Genomic DNA, 18836 nt, shown 5'->3' on the forward strand with positions numbered 1-18836 from the left:
ATCCAATCTATTACATTAATATGTTTTGGCTCTTAGGTAAACAGTAGCTTTGGAAAGGCAATTTAAAACAGAGAGAGAGTTTAACTCCTTCCCTTGCATCGAAATCTTTATCCAAATCTTCAGCTTTCCACCAGTAACTGGTTTTCAGTGTTAAAAATGGGGCCTAGGGAGGAGATCCTGTTCACCATGGTTTGGCTCTTAAATCTCATACAAAGTATTTTTTACAAAAATGTAAAACTTTTTCATAGGATTATAGGGTTTTTTAAAGTCAAAGTGCTTTTTAAAAGTATCTAAAAACATTCTGCTTATCCCAGTATTTTTCGGTAAAAAGGCCCCTTCAAAGTTGCAATGAAGTGTATAGTATACACTTCGGTATTAAATTTTGCTGTGCAAGATTAAACTCAACTAAAAGGCATTTGAATATATTTCAGAAGGCCAGAAAAAGAACACCTATGGCATTTCTTTAAAAATGCTCCTTCAAAGGAACAATAAATTTCATCTCCGTTTTACTGTCACAGATATTATTATCCTTACTTACAAATCAAGGCAGTCAGAGCCTGCCAGTCTGATACAAATATGACTGAAAATGTAAGTGTATTACTGCATCAGAAACTCAAGAGGACTTTAAAATTCTAGCACGGTTTTAGGCCGGGTTCAGAGTTCAAGGGACACTGTTTGAAAACCAGTCACTGGTGGGAAGTGAGAAATGATTGTTGTTTGTTTTCTGTGTTGCTCTTCAGCTTCTGAATTCAAAGTTTAAAAACAATTTCAAAGAATCAAATATGGAATATTACCAAACAATGAAAGCAGCAGAATAGATAAAACAAGGCAGTTAAGGCAGCAGTGGCTTTGATTTATTTATTTTTACAGTCAGGAAAAGAATTAGAAATTTGTATGTGGTATCAAAATGACATCAAAATAGATACCAGTTAAAAGTTCAAGTTGGGGATTCCTCAAGTGGGATGCCACCTTAATCTGGCCAACAGCAGTGCTACCTTTTCATTTCTGAGCTTGAATTTTGGGGCACTAATCTAGTTAATTACTGCCTCCAGATAGCAGTTTAACACCTTCTCAGCTTCACCAGTTTCAGATGTAAAAGAGAAATAGAGTTGATTATCAGCAGCATACTGAGGACAACCTACTCCAGATCCTTTTACATATCTTCATCTTGTGAGATTAATTTTACAGGTTGTCCCATTGGAAGCTTGGAAGCCCTACAAAGTCTGTGGAGCCCACTTCCAAACAAATGTGGTTAGAATTGCTTTCTTTGTTCACAAAACCAACCCCCCTTGGTTTCTTCCTGGAGAATTGTTGCAGAACCTTTGACATGCAGAATCTTTCCTGTCTGCGGTATGTCTGTATCATTAGCATTAATTACAGACTAAGAAACTAATGAATACCTCACCTTGACATTCCTCTCTTACTTAGCTTCCAGTAGTGAAGTTTATGTCTCCATCTACTGGCCCTAAAGCAGGAGGAACCAGAGTAACCATCACAGGGAATAACCTGAGTGTGGGATCTGAGCTCCGAGTTTTGGTTAATAACACAAAAGAATGTGAAGACCTCAGGTAAGTGCTGCCTCAGAATGAACCATAATTCAGCAGTGGAGGCAGGAAATTATAAGTTACCTGACAAGAAACAAGAACCATATGCCATATGCCAAGTGTTTGTCCAATGGCTTTTCCAAGGAAACACAAATTCTTCAGTATGAACAAATTCAGCACAGCTCTCTGTAATGCAACGCATATAAACTTGCTGAGTAGCCATAAAATCTCACTACTAGTCTTGCATGGTTTCCCCTGCTGTTTTGCATCTGTGAAGGGTACTCAGCAATTCTTTCAAATTATATGTAACTAGCAGATAATTTTATATTTGCAGAATTTTCTCATGAGCTGCAAATATTAAAATAGGGCCAGAAGCTGCCCTGATCAGAAGTGAGAAAACAAGTCTATTAAAAAGCCCAGTTCTCCAGTCTGGAGTGTAGGAGAAGCACATCTTGCTCTGTTAATATAGTCTTTGATGCATGGATTGCAAAATAGCTTTTTCTCATGCAATGGGGCTTTCCCCACTACACCGCCACAGGTAAGCACACCAGCACAGCAGTTTGATGAGGATGGTGTGAGCAGTAAAGGATGGGAAGAATGAGGCAGGACCATGGGCTTAGCTGGGGGGGGGGGCAAGGAGGGGCAGCTGCCCCTCCAAATCAATAAAAATACCTAGCAAACTGAAGTCACCCCCCCCACACACACACACACAAAAAGCCTGCCTCCCCTAGCAAAACAACTGGCAGGACCTTACATTGGAAGAGGACTGCTTGAAATCACACCAAAGTCCATCTGTTGCAGCCTTATTTTTCCACTGCCAGCCAGCAGGATGCCTTTCAGAAGTTTACTAAGAAGATAGCATGAAGTCAATGACCTTTCCCTTTAGCTTGTCACCCGAATCAGTGGTTTCGAGGGAAATAGAGCTCCATTTAGTTATCATTGCTAATAGCTATTGATAGACCCTTTGTGAATTTGTCCAGCTATCCTTTAAAGCCATAAAGACTAGTGTTCGTCACCACATACTGAGAAATTCCATGTTGATTGTGCATTTTATGAAGAAACGCTTCCTTTTTTCTGTCCTCAGCTGGTTGCCAATCAGTCATTAGGTGGCCCCAAGTTGTGCTTGAGGGAAGAGGCAGATGGACAGAGACAAAAAAGAGACAAACACACACGCTCACTACACACCATTCGTAATTTCATAAACATCCATTGTGTTATAAAGCTTCGGCTGAATGGCATGTAGTGTGGATTCTCACTGTAGAGAACAACAATCGGGCATACCCATGCATTGCACTCAGCAGCTCATTGTGTCTTCTTTTTTTATAGTCGCACTGACACTAGCATCACTTGCACCATGCCAGGTGTGGAATTTACTACCACTGTGAAAGTCTGTGTCCAGTTTGAAAGGAAGTCCTGCATTGGTGATAATAGCACCTTCAAGTATGAGAAAAACCCAAGTATAAGAGATATCAACCCCAAAAGGAGTCAGATCAGGTAAGACATTACTCTCTGCGATTTTCTAGAACTGTTAACAGGGACTAATAGGATTAGAAAGGTGGCAGGCGGTCATCTAGGTTGGGGTTTGGGCATTCATGGAAGCTGCATATTGTGCTGAGGCTGGGGTAGTAAAATAGACAAATTGCTGTGAAAAACAGGCAGAGCAGATGAGTGGGGCAGAACAGTTGTTCACCATAAACCCAGTTTCAGCTAGCATCACTAAACTCCAAACTAATAACGGGGAAAGAATCCTAAGTTTATGTGCTTCAAAGAATGTAGAAATTCAGGCCAAAGTCCGCATGAGTATCGTACTATTCCTACTGGCTCTGACTGATTGATACAGTTTGCAAATTTTTTATTATTCAAAAGAACCTGCAAGGCAGACACATTTCAGGGCTTCTTTTTTCTTTTTGGAAAAAAAAAATGCTTTTGATTCCATTCCCCCCCTCGAGCCCTTGGGGCTCCAGTTCCTTTTTGAATTTCTCCATGAAATCACTCCCTGCTTAGTACAGTCTTGAAGTGTAACAGCATAATGTGAACAAAGAAATTTGAGGAAGTCTGCAAGTGCACCTGAAGCCCAAGTTACTCAGGAAGTGTTTTAAGGCCAACCAGGGCCAACTGCCCTGATCTTATGCAACGTTCTTAAAGTGGGATTGCATGTCATCACAAAAACCAAAACACGAATTGCAACGTGGGGAATTGCAAATGAGCAGCAGCAGCACACCCAGTTTTCAGTGCTGGGCGGGAAGTTCTGTCAGTCTTGTGAGTGCGAGGCAGGACAGAACTGGGTCAGAATGCAGGGTGGCAGCTGCAAAACATAAGAGTTCGGCAGAAGCATTCAAGATCACTAAGCTGCAAATAAATGCTGTTCTAAACCGTGGTGTAGGGGATATGGGTGGCACTGTGGGTTAAACCATAGAGCCTAGGACTTGCCGATCAGCAGGTCGGCTGTTCGAATCCCCGTGACGGGGTGAGCTCCCATTCAGTCCCTGCTCCTACCAACCTAGCAGTTCGAAAGCACGTCAAAGTGCAAGTAGATAAATAGGTACCACTCTGGCGGGAAGGTAAACGGCGTTTCCATGCGCTGCTCTGGTTCGCCAGAAGCGGCTTAGTCATGCTAGCCACATGACCCGGAAGCTGTACGCTGGCTCCCTTGGCCTGTAAAGCGAGATGAGCGCCGCAACCCCAGAGTCGGTCACGACTGGACCTAATGGTCAGGGGTTCCTTTACGTTTACCTTAAACCGTGGTGTGCAAATGGCACTGTTACTGTAGGCCAACCAAAGAGGGCAACAAAGTGCTTGGAAATTTATACTGCAGGATTCCTCTTGAGCACTTCGCCGCTAGTTCCGTTTTACCACCACGCTGCCGCTTCTGCTGAACGTGGTGTTGTAGGTTTCCTCATCAAAAGCATAATTGGACGTAACATAGTTTTTCCCCGCAATGATCAAATACCATTCGGAATTAAATTTCTTCAAGGAAACACCAAGCAACATGTAGCGTGAACTACAGAGAGCCTATGAATATGCATAGCCACAGCACGCTGAGGCTTTAGAGGCCTTAAATGACTTGCGAAGGCTGTGCTTGTAAGAGCCCTGTATGTTATCACTTTGGATTTGAGTGTCTTTTGGAGGCAAAGGGGATAAATCACTATCTTCCTGAATTCCCCGATGAGCCACCTGATGTTGCGGTATAATTAAAGCAAGTAGAACACGAAATGGTTGAAGTAATGAAAGGCCACATGCGGGGTAAAGTCTGGATGTAGTTTTTGGTAACCAATGGAGACAAGCCTCTCCTCTCTCCTCCTCTCTGTATTGGTGGCATGTGCTAAAGCTATCTCATTATTTTCTTTAATTGATTTCACATTGATGGTGCCACATTTAGCATTCCTCAGGCAGCTTGTCTGACGGGGTAAGACTATCCAAACCTTCCACTTTTTAATAACAACTGTTTGAAACATCCAGGATTCATGTCAGCGCAACTATTTATTCGTACTTTGCAGCCGAGGTAATAAAATATATTCAGAGCATGTCTCTATTTAGCCTCAGTGGTGAAATAGTTATTTGTTATTTTATTAGTGAATTGTGCTTTTGAAGTTATTAGGTAATGCTGGGAGCAACGTAAAATTATTTCAGTGACTGCATGCAGCCCCTAGGCTACAGGTTGTCCACTTTTTAGTCCAAGCAGATGCTATTACATTTTCTTTTATCCATGCATGTTAAAATGCATTTTGTGCATACTTGTAGAACTGTAAGATGCACGTACAGCAAAGTATACTTTCCACCACATGTCTGATCATTGTCCTTGCACACCTTGCTTGACCAATGCTTTCCACCACATGTGCTTAAATTTGTGTGCATTTACTTCTGGGTAATGTGTGAAGTAGCCTTTATTCTGCTACAGTTTGGTAAAGCGAATAACCTAAAAATGGCTCTGCTTGAGACTTTTGAAAGTCACTGCCAGTCACAGTGTTGATTGATGCTGGGCTGAACAGGACTGCAGACTTCATTCAATACAGGACCGTGTCTATTTCCTTTTTATTCATTTTCTTATCTTGTATGAATGAAAGATGCCCCATTCTTCATGTGATCCCTTACTTCACTGTTTTTGTTTTCATTTTGTTTAAAAGTGGAGGCAGAATCATCACCGTGGAAGGAAATGGATTCTTGATGGTTCAGAATGTGTCTATGGTTGTTCTCAATGTTGGAAAAGAACAAACGGTAAGTCTTTGTGAGAGTAGCATGATAAAGAAAAGAGCGAAAATGATGGAAGCATTCAGTCAAATATGATGGTGGGCAAAATAGAAGGCATAAGTTTTGCATAGAAGCCGGAAATGATATTAGTTCACCTCAGTTTGTGACCCACTGAAAATGGCTGTCCTCCTCCACCACCTAACTTCCTACAATATTTTTCTTCCCCTGGATCATCAGGGAATTGCTACCATTCCATTCCTGTTTCCTCTGGGATGGGTTAGAGTTTGATTTACTGCCATATGTAGGATCATATTGGTCGTGGGTAGGTTGTTGTCCTCCAGGTATCATTAGACTATAACTCCCATCATCCCTGACCATTGACCACATTGGCTGGAGTAGCTGGGAGTTGGAGCCCAACAATCCCGGGGGCTATAGATTCCTGAACCTGGTGTAGATATTTTCCCACAGGTTAAATTACTTAAATAGCTATATTGCCCTTCCTATTCAGGGTGGCACACATGTTCTTCTCTTCCCTCCACCCTTAGCCTCACAACAGGCCAGTGAAATAAGTTATGCTGAGAGAGGATGCCTAACAGAAGACTATTCAGTGAATTTCATGGGCAGTGAGTACTGGTCTTAAGTCCATGAGCCTAGCTAGTACATCACACTGGCTTTCAATTAACTCTTGGTTTGGGAGAACAACCTTGGGGTGCAGCTACACTCTGCTTGTGGTGTCCCTCAGTCCAGATTTTGTGGGTCAATGTATAAAGCTCCTCTCATTAGACCAATCCCACTATTTGATTAAAAATGAAATATTTTTAAACTGAATTTTGATTTTTCGTATTTGGAAATGTCTGTTTGGATAATTTTTGTGATTGTGGGCTTTGATTATTTTATTTTGCCAAAATATAAGGATTTTTCCATTTTGATTTTTATTTTGTTATGATACATGATGGTCAGAGATGATTCAATAATTTCGTAATTGCTGATTTCATCCCTTTAGCAAGCAGGGCTCCCTTTCAGTGCCATCTTTCTCTGTCCACTTTGATGAAAATATCTAGCCCCGTGCAAAAAAACCCCTCAAATGCCTGCAGACTTTTTGAAACCTTTGCTTGCCCATCGACACCACTTGAGTTGATCTGTATTTGATGTGCATGCTTTCTCCTGCTTTCAGAACTGTAAGGTTCACACGGACACTGTGATTACCTGCCCTTCTCCAGCTGCTTCCAACCTCACCGGGAGCAAGCCAGCACCTGTGGACTTCTACATCAATGGACGCCTGTATACCGACGACAGCCTTTTCCCTTTTGAACACCCAGAGGAGGCCATACACATTAGCAAGTTCCACTTGGAATACTATATGGACCCCCAGTTCTTCACAGCCAAGAAGGAGAAATGGATCAAACACCATCCAGGAGAGCCTTTGACGCTAGTTATACATGTAAGAATGTGGTGCACGTGAAGCATGCTTCAGTGGTGGCATTTCCCATTGGTTCATATTACCTTTTTGTTCAGCTGGTGAGGGAATATTGCTAGACTGAGTTGATGGTGATACCCCATCGATGGTGAGAAATATTGTAAGGGGGAATGTTGTTTCTCAAACAGCGTCATAATGAGCTTACCCTAAGAAAGAGCAATACAATTTTAATCCCCCTAAGGAGAGTGGTTTTGGATACGATGCTGAAATGGATGACATGCAAATGTGTTTTCCTTCCTGTTCCTCTGCATCTTCAGCTTATCCAGAACTTTCACCTCTCCCTCTCTTGGAAGATGTACAAGTTGTTGAAGGGCGGACAAGTTTTACATCTTCTGAGCAGGGGAGGTGGAGAAGAGACACTTTCACTTCCTGTTCCTTGCACCTTCATGTCTCATCTGAAACTACCCTCAAAACAAAGGTGGGCTGCCTGGATGGTTCTGTGTCCTATGCAGGCAGATAAGTGAAGAAAGTGAAAAGGGTGCAGGGCTGTGCTTATTTGTGAAATCCTTTAACGTCTCAAAAGAGAGGGATCATGGAGAGGCAGTCTTAGCCTGGAATAGGACCTCCCAGCACTTCAAACACTGTAACAATTGATTGGGGCAAGAAGGAGCACCTCATGATTCAATAAACTCAAGGGGAAATGTAGACACAGAGAGTCAAGCAAGAGTTTATGTCTCCTCTAACAGCTGCCAAATCCAGCCCTTGAGAGACTCAGAAATAAGGAAATAGTGGACAACAGATAAAAGAACATTTGAAGGAAGAAATGGAGGCTGAAAATTTATACTTATTCAGAGAAATCCTACATCATTTTGACACCTCCTGTTAAATAAACAAGGAAATCAAGACAAAGCAGAATTGAATGATTTGGAACAATGCTAGTCACAGGCCTTTATGTTCTGCAAAATGTTCTCACTGAGTACCATGGACTTCAAAAGCATTGTCCAGTCAAATGCAGCCATTATCAGGATCTAAGCACCATCTAGTCTTTCTTTCTGTCACCAGTTTCTATACAGGCTTATGATTATCTTTAATCAGATACCATTTGATGTGCAGAATCAGGGGAAGATCAAAGACAGTTTCCCCAGGCCTTTAAGGCTTTTTGGCTCTGATGTTTTCCATTCTGGGAGTTGGGAAGGAACTGGAAAACAGTTCCTGTCCGTTCCCCCCCCCCCCATCCCCCGTATCTCCATCACATCTAAAATAGAAATATGGGAAGAGGGCTGTGTGTTTCCTGTGGTGCCTTGGTAAAATGGAAAATGTCAGCTGAAAAGGAGAGCTTTGGACTAAATCAAAAGATTTCAGAAATGTTTGAGACAAGAGTTTAGTCGACCTTTTGAGAAGTAGACAGTGTAGCAGAGACCAGCATTGATTCACTGGCACAGTCATTTTTCACTTGGTTTGTTTTTTCATAATTAGAAAGAGCCTGACAACCTTGGCCTGGAAAGCAACGAGTATGAAGTTAAGATTGGCTTAATTTCCTGCGAGATCCAAATAGTTTCAGATAAAGTAATTCACTGCTCAGTCAATGAATCTCTGAGCACCTCAGAAAGACAACTCCCTGTTACGGTAAGTAGTAGAAGCCTGAAAGCATTTGCCAGCTTGTATTTAACCTGCCTCCTCACCCACATACATACACTGTTGACACCCTAGATTTTGGCTTCCACTATATGTACAGGCAATCCAACCAAATCTTTAGAATTCTCACTTTTACTTTAGTGTAGCATTTTACCTCCGCCCCCATCATTTCACCCCTCCTAAAATGGAATTACATCACTTACCTTACGTGGGAGAAGGTGAAGGAGTGCATTCAGGAACGCATCATCAGAGGAGATGGACTCTTTCCCTACCCCTTTGGGACCTCATTATCTGGGGCGATGTTCATGTTTGTGAACTGTTGGTTTCTGAACTGTGACTCAGACAGAAGTCCATTCTCTTCATCGTGGGTTTTGTTTCTTTGTCACTCTAAAATGCAATGCTAACGTGTGACAGAACCTTGGCAAGAGGTGGAGAGAAAGAAAGAAGGCAGCAATTCCCCTGCAGGCTAAGAGTAACTGAAACCCATTAAGGACAGGCTGGTGGGATCATGTCCAATTAAGAAATGACCGGTTCTGCTGAGGATAAACAAATTAAATACAAATAAAGTTGGGTATATGGTTTTGTGAATTCCCAAGCGGCAGTATTGCAGTGTTGAATTGCAGGTCCTGTCTATCATCTAATATTTTCCTTTAAAAGTGCTTTGTCTTCCTTCACCCATGTATAGTGAGTATGGCAATTCTCTGTAGTTTATTGTGAGCTAGCACCCCTGCTACTGCTCTCAGCGCAGTAGACTAAGTGGATGTGAGAGATGGGAGTATAGTTGTGGGGACAGAGGTAGCATGGAGAAAGTTTAGCCAATTCCCATGGTTGGCTGTCTTGTATTTTCCCCAGCCCAGGGTTCCTTTCCTCCCTCTTCCTCAGTCTGGTGGGAGTGGTTGCGCAGCCCTCAAAAGGGCCATGTCCCAGCTGCTGATTTCACGTTCAGGGAGGTTTTGCTCTTCGGTGCAAGCTTTCTTCCAACTTGTACGTCTGCTTTTGTGGTTTTACAAGTCTTCATTTCTGTTTTTTTTCCCAGACTGAGTCACTAATTACACTCATTTCTCTGCAATTACTTTTACCTTCTACATGTCCCTTAGCTTCTTCAGAGTGGCTTTAAAGCTGTTCACACATCGAGACAGGTGGAGACGTTCTCTCTAAGGCCTAACAACCTACAGCTTTCTCTCTTTTTCCCTACCCCCAAATCTCAGTTGTTCCCTTTTTTCCAGTAAGTGCGTTAATATTAAGTTGGCAGGAATATGTGGCTTAGAGAGAGGGAGAGGGAGGGAGCCTTTTGGGACTTGAGAAGCCTGTGGCCACATCTTCCCCAGAAGCACAGCATTTCGCAAATGTGGGATGGAAACTTCTCTTTAAGCTGGAGAAACCCATGCTTCTAGCACTGCATCTGAGAAGAGGGTGTTATTTTGTTATTTGGGTCTTTGTACATGAAATTCCATTGCAAAGGCAAAACAAACATAGGCAGAAATAGCAGGCCTCTGAATTTCCTCACCCATTGTTACAGGGAACTATAAAATGAGAAAATTCCATCTTTAATTGGAACTTTTATAAATATAGGGTAAGCTATATATATTTTTAAAAGCAAGCTGGTAGGGTCCCCCCTCCTTACTTCAGAGTTCTTTTAATACCATGTAAATTGCTGTATCCTTAAAAAAAGTGTGCCGTCGGTTAAATTCATGCCACTTTATCAGCCTGTCAACCCCCCCAGGGTAGATGTGCCACACTAGGTATGTATTGCAGCTCTCCTTGATAAACATGGGTGGTCTACCAAGTATTTGGCAGGTCACAATGCCTGGCTGGCATCCCACATATGACCCAGAGGCAGCAAATTTGGAAAATGTCGTTCTTATCCCATACCAGCAGCCATTAAACCCAGCTAAGCAGGAAAGATGCTAAGAGACCAAGGCTTGGTTTCATCGCGGTGCTCCAGAATTCTACTGCCAAAATTGTTCACTTCTCTTATCATGCGGACCATGCAGTCCCTTCTTCACCCCCAGCCCCAAATCCCTTCACTGACTTCCTTTTGCAACCAGCTCGAACAACTTAACACTGCCTCCTGGTCTTCATAGGCTTGCCTCGCCCTCTCTTTTTCTTCCTTTGTCTCCCCAAATCCCTCTTTATTATCGTCAGTTCTCCAACCCGTCCAGCCTCACTCACCCAAAAGTCTTTAAATAGCTTCAGTCTTTCTGCTGTTCTTTCTGCTCCCCGTGCTTGGAACCCCTTCCCAGAACACTTAGGTGAAATCATAATCAAATCCCTGCTTAAAAGCTACTCTTTCCATAAATTCGTCAGCTTGGAAACCTTTAGGGTCAAACTACTTGTTACATTAAGCATGCTTTTTAAAAAGCATGCTTCGTGCTCCCCATTTATATTTTTCCCGGGGGGGGGGGGGTGGAGAGCAATTGTGTGAAGGCTCTTGTCTGGTGCACTGACTCCATACCAGGGCTATGCGTACATTTTTAAAACCATGCTTTGTGCAACTCAGTCCAACTAAGAAACTAAGCCTAAGTGCATGTAAAATTCTCTCATTGCTCTCTCACCTTCCTTTATTGTCTACCTCAGTATCAAAATTTACTGTGCAGGGGATTTCATTTTTTGGCTTATGTTATGTGGTATGTTCATGGTGCTACTAATTGTGGCAATAATCAAAATCATAATCATAATAAAAAAAAATATTTCTTCCCCAGCCACTCTGGGAAGCTTTCAACAGAACATTAAAAACAGAATAAAACTTCAAACATTAAAAACTTCCCTAAACAGGGCTGCCTTCAGATGTCTTCTGAAAGTCAGATAGTTGTTTATTTCTTTGACATCTGGTGGGAGGGTGTTCCACAGGGCAGGCGCCACTACCGAGAAGGCCCTCTGCCTGGTTCCCTGTAACCTCACTTCTCGCAGTGAGGGAACCGCCAGAAGACCCTCAGCGCTGGACCTCAGTGTCTGGTCTAAACGATGGGGGTGGAGATGCTCCTTTATTACTCTACTCATTACCTAGAGCTGCTCAAAAAGTGTGGGTTTTTGCACTCACAGTGATGTGAGGGCAGCGTAACAAGACATAACTAATAAAGAAAAATAAATCAAGAGGTTTTACATTGCAGTTTTCTTAGACAAAGGATGTGGAAACTTCAAGCTGTTGCTTCTTCTTTCTGTCTGTTTCCCACCATTAGTAGATACCTGAATATATGTATGGTGGAATATTCTGCTAAACCAGGATTTTCAGGAAATGTGAAAATGTTTATGTTTTGCTTATGAAGTTTAGTAGATAGAAACTTTTATTTTAATTAGAGGCAAGGTTGCTGTACATATTTATTCTTCTGTTCCAAGTCTGAAAAAGTAGGCACCATGAATTCTGTGCCTATTTGTAAAAGAATGTTTTAAAAAATTAGGGTCACCTGATAGACTTTTCCATTGCTAGATATGGCAGGGTTATCATGTTGCTAAACAACATTTTAAAGCACATGGGAAATATCAAAATCATCCGATGCCTGATACCATTTCTAAAGGAAATAAATCCCATCCAGGAAACTCTCTAGTGACAGATTCTATTAAATTAGATTACCCACAGCTAAATTATATCAATAAACTCTAGGTCTGGCCTCTTGGATAGTGATGGGGAGCATTCTGCCTTCACAGGGCCCAGGGACAAGCAACACTTCCTGCTGTTGGAATGATTTAAGCCCAAATAACCCCTCTTGCACTCATTTCTTTGCCCTATAGATGTGCCCCTTAGTGGAATTCCTGCTCGTTTCTAGTAACTTCTAGCAGGATTATGCAGTTGCCTGTGCAGAGTCTACCAGTGAAAACAGAGTTCGATTCTCAGCTGACCCCTGATTCACAACTGGTTGGCACAGACCAGCTCCCTCCAGGTCACACTCCTTTCTGTGGGGAAGCGAAACTCAAGTTTCCAGAAGTGAAAATGCCTCATTTTCTTTGTTGTTCTGAGAGTATGCTTCCCCATTCAATCACAAATGAATTCCCTGTCCCCAGCTTTCCGCTGGACCGTTTAGTGCAGAGATGAAGAAGTAGGTTGCCTAAAACCACACTTTGGTCGCAGTTGCCCATCCCACTACTGTGCCTTAACCCCAACACTGCCGCAAATTCTTCAGCACGTGCCTGTGACTCTTCATTTCCTTTCGTGGTCCTGTCTTTTACTTGGAGATTTCCAGCCCATTTTAAAAGAGTTTAACAACTGACAACAGTAAACGGCAAATAATACTCTTGGTTCAAGGGATTTGTTAAACTGCATGAAATAAAAAGACATAGAATTGTGCACCACTGTATTGTTTAAAAATCATACATTGCTCACCTAGCACAGGAAGGTCAAAGCGCTCGTCAGTCTTTATATAATTAATGAAGGGGAACTGTGCTTTGCAGATAGTTGAGGTTGCTGCATATGTTTTTCTTTCTGTTTCAAATAAAATGTTTGAAAAACTGCTAAATGTGAACTGAGCTGGAGAATTCGGATTGAGTAAATATTATTGTGCATGAAAAAGGTTGTTCGTTGAAAAAAAGCATGCTGCTAAGGGAAGGGAGAAACCTGACAGTGGAATCTTATATTAAAGTTTAATCAACTGGGTCTGAATAACTATTTCCCACAGCCATTTAGATGGCTGAGACAGAGGCTCCTTGCATTGAAAAGACAAAGGTGTATTCTTGGGAGTGACACACAAAGTTTAATGACAGTATGATGTTGGAAACAAAGTGAAGTGTTTTTATTTTTTTATTTTTTTGCATCAAGCTTACATTTGATGTACATTTTGCATGTGCACTTACATTTTTTTAAAAAATCAAAACATATTTTGTCTCTCTGGGACTGATACTTTATTCTAGTTCCGATGTTCATCTTCAGGCATGGGTATGACTTCTTAAAGTGTACCCGTACATTATAAATAAACATAGTGGACAACAGGATCTGAAGAAGTCATCCAGGGTCTTGTAGCAATTCTTGTGATGAGCAGGGATATAAACAGTAGTATCTGGGCCCCAGTGGATTTAATAAAGGCTCGCAGGTGGCGCTGTGGGTTAAAGCCTCAGCGCCTAGGGCTTGCCGATCGAAAGGTCGGCGGTTCGAATCCCTGCGGCGGGGTGCGCTCCCGCTGCTCGGTCCCAGCGCCTGCCAACCTAGCAGTTCGAAAGCACCTCCGGGTGCAAGTAGATAAATAGGGACCGCTTACCAGCGGGAAGGTAAACGGCGTTTCCGTGTGCGGCTCTGGCTTGCCAGAGCAGCGATGTCACGCTGGCCACGTGACCCGGAAGTGTCTCCGGACAGCGCTGGCCCCTGGCCTCTTAAGTGAGATGGGCGCACAACCCCAGAGTCTGTCAAGACTGGCCCGTACGGGCAGGGGTACCTTTACCTTTACCTTTATCTGGGCCCCAAGTCAGTAACTTCAGTGGATAAGTTTTGCCTTTGTGCATGTGACACACAGATAATCTGATAACCATCAACCAGACCCGGCAATGCTAATCAAAGTAGGTCCTACTATTAAACTACAGAACTGTGATTCATTCAGTATTGCAGAGCCAGCCACTAAATGATTTGCTAAACTCATTTGTCTGTGCAGAACATCCCTCCCATGTAACCTGATTTCTGTACTGCTCCTAGCTTCTCATTAAATAACTTCATGATGGTTCCATCCTGTTCTTTCTTAGATCCAGGTTGGGAAATTCAATCAAACAATTGCTATGTTGCACCTTGGAGGAAGTGAGACGGCAATCACTGTTTCCATAGTCATCTGTAGTATCTTGCTGCTGCTCTCTGTTGTAGGTAAGGGACAAATGCCTGTCACAGGCAGCTTCACCCAACATAACCATTTTCCAAGTAGAGATTCCAAAAATCCAATAGAGTTATTTTATTTTATTTATTTGTCCTTTTCCTGGAAGAAAAATCAACATATGAAAATAGAAGGCAGTAGACTGTTCAAAATGCAAAGCAGTACAACAACACACTGAAAGGGATAATAACACAAATTATAACAGTCAAATGTTAACACTCAAATTCCTGGTAGAATGAAGTCAAAATATGTTAATATCAACATTCCACAAGTTGGGGAGGAGACACAATTGAAAAGGCCTGTCCTCTTGTTACCATGGTTGGGATTGCTTTCAGAGGAATACATGGAGAAGGAACTATGTTGGGGCCTCAGAGTCTACATAGGGCTCATATGAGAAGAGGTGTTCCATCATGTATTATGCTTCCAAGCCTAGGTTAAGGCCAGCCATTTTTTAAGGGGTTTTGATGTTCTTTTGTAAGCTACCCTACTAATGTATTTGATTAATGTAATAATCGAGAAAGGAAAGAAAACAGGAGAAATACGTTTAGCTTACCCACACAGTTTATAATTCAGTGGGTGGGTTTGTGTTTGATTGTTTTTAATGTAAGTTGGATGGATAGACCATACCACAATCCAAACACAAATGTGTTCATCTCATATCTCAAATGGGCTTGTAGCATATCAAAGCAGCATCTGCTCCTGTATTGAGATAAACTGAACTGTCTTAACCCTCTGGACATGCTCCTTCATCCGTGATCCAAAGGACTAGCCATCAGACCCAGCTCTGTCAATTATTTTTCATTCCAATTGGCTCATGTTTGGTGAGCAGCAGTTCTCACTGGTTAGGGGGGTAGCGTTACATACTCTTTTCCCAGTGAATCGTAATAGCAACACCAGTTCTATTTTAATAGGAAATGGATGTGTTGAACACTGCCACAACTGCTCATTGTCTTCTCTTTGGGCCTTTCTTTCCTTCCATTCCTCCAGCCCTGTTTGTGTTTTGCACCAAGAGTCGCAGGGCGGAGCGTTATTGGCAAAAGACTCTTCTGCAGATGGAAGAGATGGAGTCCCAGATCCGAGAAGAAATCCGTAAAGGTAAGTACCTTTACTTTAAAGAGTCAGTGTTCAAGGGCATCAAATAAATGTTTCTTCTCAAATACTCTGAGGGAAGTTTGCAATCCTGAGATGCCCCTCAGAGTTCATGTAGAAGAAACAGCAGCGCCCACAGCATTGAGTCCTGTGACTCGGAGATCAGCTTCCTCGGAGATTGCAAAATGGTATTATTGTTAACAAAAGGGAAGCTGCCACCTCGTGCTGTGATTGAAACTTCCAGAAACGGTTTGCTGCATTTGGGGAACTTGTAAACAAAATCGCAACCAAGTAGGCAAACCGCAGCCTAATGGGTGAAGGGTCAGGAGTTTTGAATGAAACTTGTTGCATGGACTTGGGGAAATAGCAAGCTTCCAGTTCACTAGCATTGTAAAATAATCCGATGAGCAAGGAACACGGGATCTACTTCTGCCTATGGCTCTTTTTCAATATTGTCTTACCAACGCCATCAGAAGGTGGCTACTAGATGGTCTCATGTTGCTGGTTTCCATATGTGTGAAATGGCTTCTTCACAAAAGTCCTGTGAGGCTTTAATGATGCTCTAGGATCCATTAGTGAAAGAAACTAAAATAGCATTCTCTGGAGGAGTTCTGTTAGTTGTCCCCATTTTACAGCAGCCTGACTGGCCTGAACTACAAGTCAGGTGGTTTGTGTTGCCAATCCTGTGGAACACACTTTCAGTAGAGATTTGGCAGGCACCCTCACTTTTAACTTTCAGGTGTCTCTTGGAGACCTTTTTATGCCACAAGGCGTATGCAGTTATTCAACATTTTTCTTGAGTAGCCTGTCTTTTAAATTATTGTTCTAAACTGCTTTTAATTTGGGTGGATGTTATAGTTATAGTTATAGTTTGGGTTGGTGTTATAGTTTTATGTTGCTGTACACTGCCCTGCTATTTTATGAGAGCACTGTGTGAGCACTGTATTTTATGAGAGCATTGTAGATACTTAAGAAATATAAATATTGCATGCCAAAGTTAGAGGAAAAATAGATTTCTTTTTAGTCCATGAGTCTTTACAGAATCCTCCGCTACACATGATGTTCTAGAGATCATTAGGATGCAAGATTTGACCCCAAAAAGTAGGTGTAACTGCTGCCAATGTGCTGCAGCATACAGAAGAAGAAGAAAAAGTTTTCATTACATGAAAGCAGCTCTTTGGTCTGATTGTGGTTTCTTTGGATCAGGTTTTGCAGAACTCCAGACAGATATGACAGATCTTACCAAGGAGTTAAATCGCAGTCAAGGAATCCCATTCCTGGAATACAAGTACTTTGTTACACGAACATTCTTTCCCAAAGTAAGACACTGTGGCACTTTAAAGCTTCTAATAATGCATGGTTTTTTCCCAACTGTACACTGGTGTGTGTGTTTCTGTTTGCCTTATGCTCAATGTTGCCTTTAACACTCATTGTTTAGAGTGCAGTTTAATACTATTGTCCAGTTATTGTGATGTTAGTTCTACAGCAAGGCCCCAGAAGCTGCTTCCCATCACCATGGATCTTTGTCTTGTAAGCAGAAGCAGACCTTGTTGATAATTAGAAGGCAAGTTTGTAGTAGAAAATAATGGCTGTACAGTCAGGCAGTGGCACTGAAGAGAGATCCCCAAACTAGTATTAACTAGGGCTGTAGCATGTCATCACTTAGCATCAAGTGCTGTTTCTTAAACGTTTAATAAGCAAATATCTTTTCCCCAGTTGAGGTATTTTGATTTATGCACTACAGCAATCAGGGTTAGATATATCGTCAGTTCCCCAGTGAGAAGATGGTTGGTGTTGCACTGAGATTGGCCTCAGGAATTGTGTTACGGAGTTCAATTTTACATTCATAATTCAGCTAAGTCAAATCATATCTGGACAGCCTGTTCAACCATGCTCACTTTCAGAACCAAATATCTCAAAAATAGGAGTATAACAATAATTGAAGTTGTTATAAGACACTTTCTTGGCAGAAACAATCAGCATTCAGTGTCCTTATGACATCTTTACAGACTCTTCACAGGTGTATACATTTTAACTGAGCTGTTCCAGATCCAGCATAAATAAATAAATAAATAAATAAATATTTTTTTTATTTATACCCCGCCCTTCCCGACCAGGACCAGGCTCAGGGCGGCTAACACCAAATATGAATTACAATAAAACGTAATAGAAAAAACAACAACAACAAACAAACAAACAAAAAACCAAACAAACAGTTAACTAAAATACAGCTTAAAATGCAGCCTCATTTTAGTAGTAGCCCATAAATCAATACCATAAAGGGAGGAAACATCAGATATTCACCCAAGCCAGCTATCCATGCTGGTCCTACATGGGCCAGCAAAAAAACCAAGGGAACATTTATATACCAAATCCCATATAAGGGATCAGAGTGAGTCTAAGCCGAAGGCCAAGCGGAACAGCTCCGTCTTGCAGGCCCTGCGGAAAGATGTCAAATCTCGCAGGACCCTAGTCTCTTGTGACAGAGCATACCACCACATAAGGGCCAGTGCTGAAAAGGCCCTGGACCTAGTTGCAACCAATCTAACCTCCTTAGGCTTGGAACCTCCAAAGTGTTGTTATTTATGGACCTTAAGGTCCTCTGTGAGGCATACCAGGAGAGGCGGTCCCGTAGGTATGAGGGTCCTAGGCCGCATAGGGTTTTAAAGGTCAAAACCAGCACCTTAAACCTGATCCTGCACTCCACCGGGAGCCAGTGCAGCTGGTAAAGCACTGGATGAATGTGATCCCGCAGCAAGGGCCGCATAAGGAGCCTCGCCATGGCATTCTGCACGCGCTGGAGTTTCCAGGTCAGCTTCAAGGGCAGCCCCGCGTAGAGCGAGTATGTTAACTTAAACCCGGTAATGAATGTCACACCAAATGCTGTGCTTTCTTGTTATCGTCTGCCCATAATGTATTATATGCTGATCTAAAAGCAGCATTGCACCCTAGAAACAGCTGCATTTTATTGATAGCGGAAGAGAGAGGGGTGATTTCTGTTTGGGAGCTTCATTTGTTGTTGTTTTGCAGTAAAGAAAGCAGGGAGGTAAGCACTCACATTCACTGAATCTAGTACATAGCAAGACGTTAAAATTGACATTCTGAGGAAGTGAATCTGAGCCGATGTGGTGTAGTGGTTAGAGGTTCAGACTAGGACCTGAACCTCTAACCTGGGAGACA

The 18836-nt window shown here is 42.2% G+C and overlaps 1 protein-coding gene and 1 long non-coding RNA gene across 3 annotated transcripts in view; one reads left to right on the forward strand and one right to left on the reverse strand.

The window, feature by feature from the left end:
• The window catches only part of PLXND1 (plexin D1), a 167711-nt gene that overhangs the window by 93875 nt on the left and 55000 nt on the right, over positions 1 to 18836 (forward strand). The window contains exons 15-22 of the mRNA XM_079964483.1: positions 1429 to 1568; positions 2871 to 3038; positions 5669 to 5759; positions 6907 to 7173; positions 8626 to 8775; positions 14446 to 14560; positions 15555 to 15662; positions 16863 to 16975. Coding sequence (XP_079820609.1) covers positions 1429 to 1568; positions 2871 to 3038; positions 5669 to 5759; positions 6907 to 7173; positions 8626 to 8775; positions 14446 to 14560; positions 15555 to 15662; positions 16863 to 16975 — 1152 coding nt within the window. The remainder of the gene's footprint in view (positions 1 to 1428; positions 1569 to 2870; positions 3039 to 5668; positions 5760 to 6906; positions 7174 to 8625; positions 8776 to 14445; positions 14561 to 15554; positions 15663 to 16862; positions 16976 to 18836) is intronic.
• Positions 1 to 18836, reverse strand: part of LOC307209498 — a 139120-nt gene that overhangs the window by 53273 nt on the left and 67011 nt on the right. The window lies entirely within an intron of this gene.

The sequence above is a fragment of the Podarcis cretensis genome (assembly GCF_951804945.1).
Source record: "Podarcis cretensis genome assembly, chromosome: 2".
Classification (NCBI taxonomy): domain Eukaryota; kingdom Metazoa; phylum Chordata; class Lepidosauria; order Squamata; family Lacertidae; genus Podarcis; species Podarcis cretensis.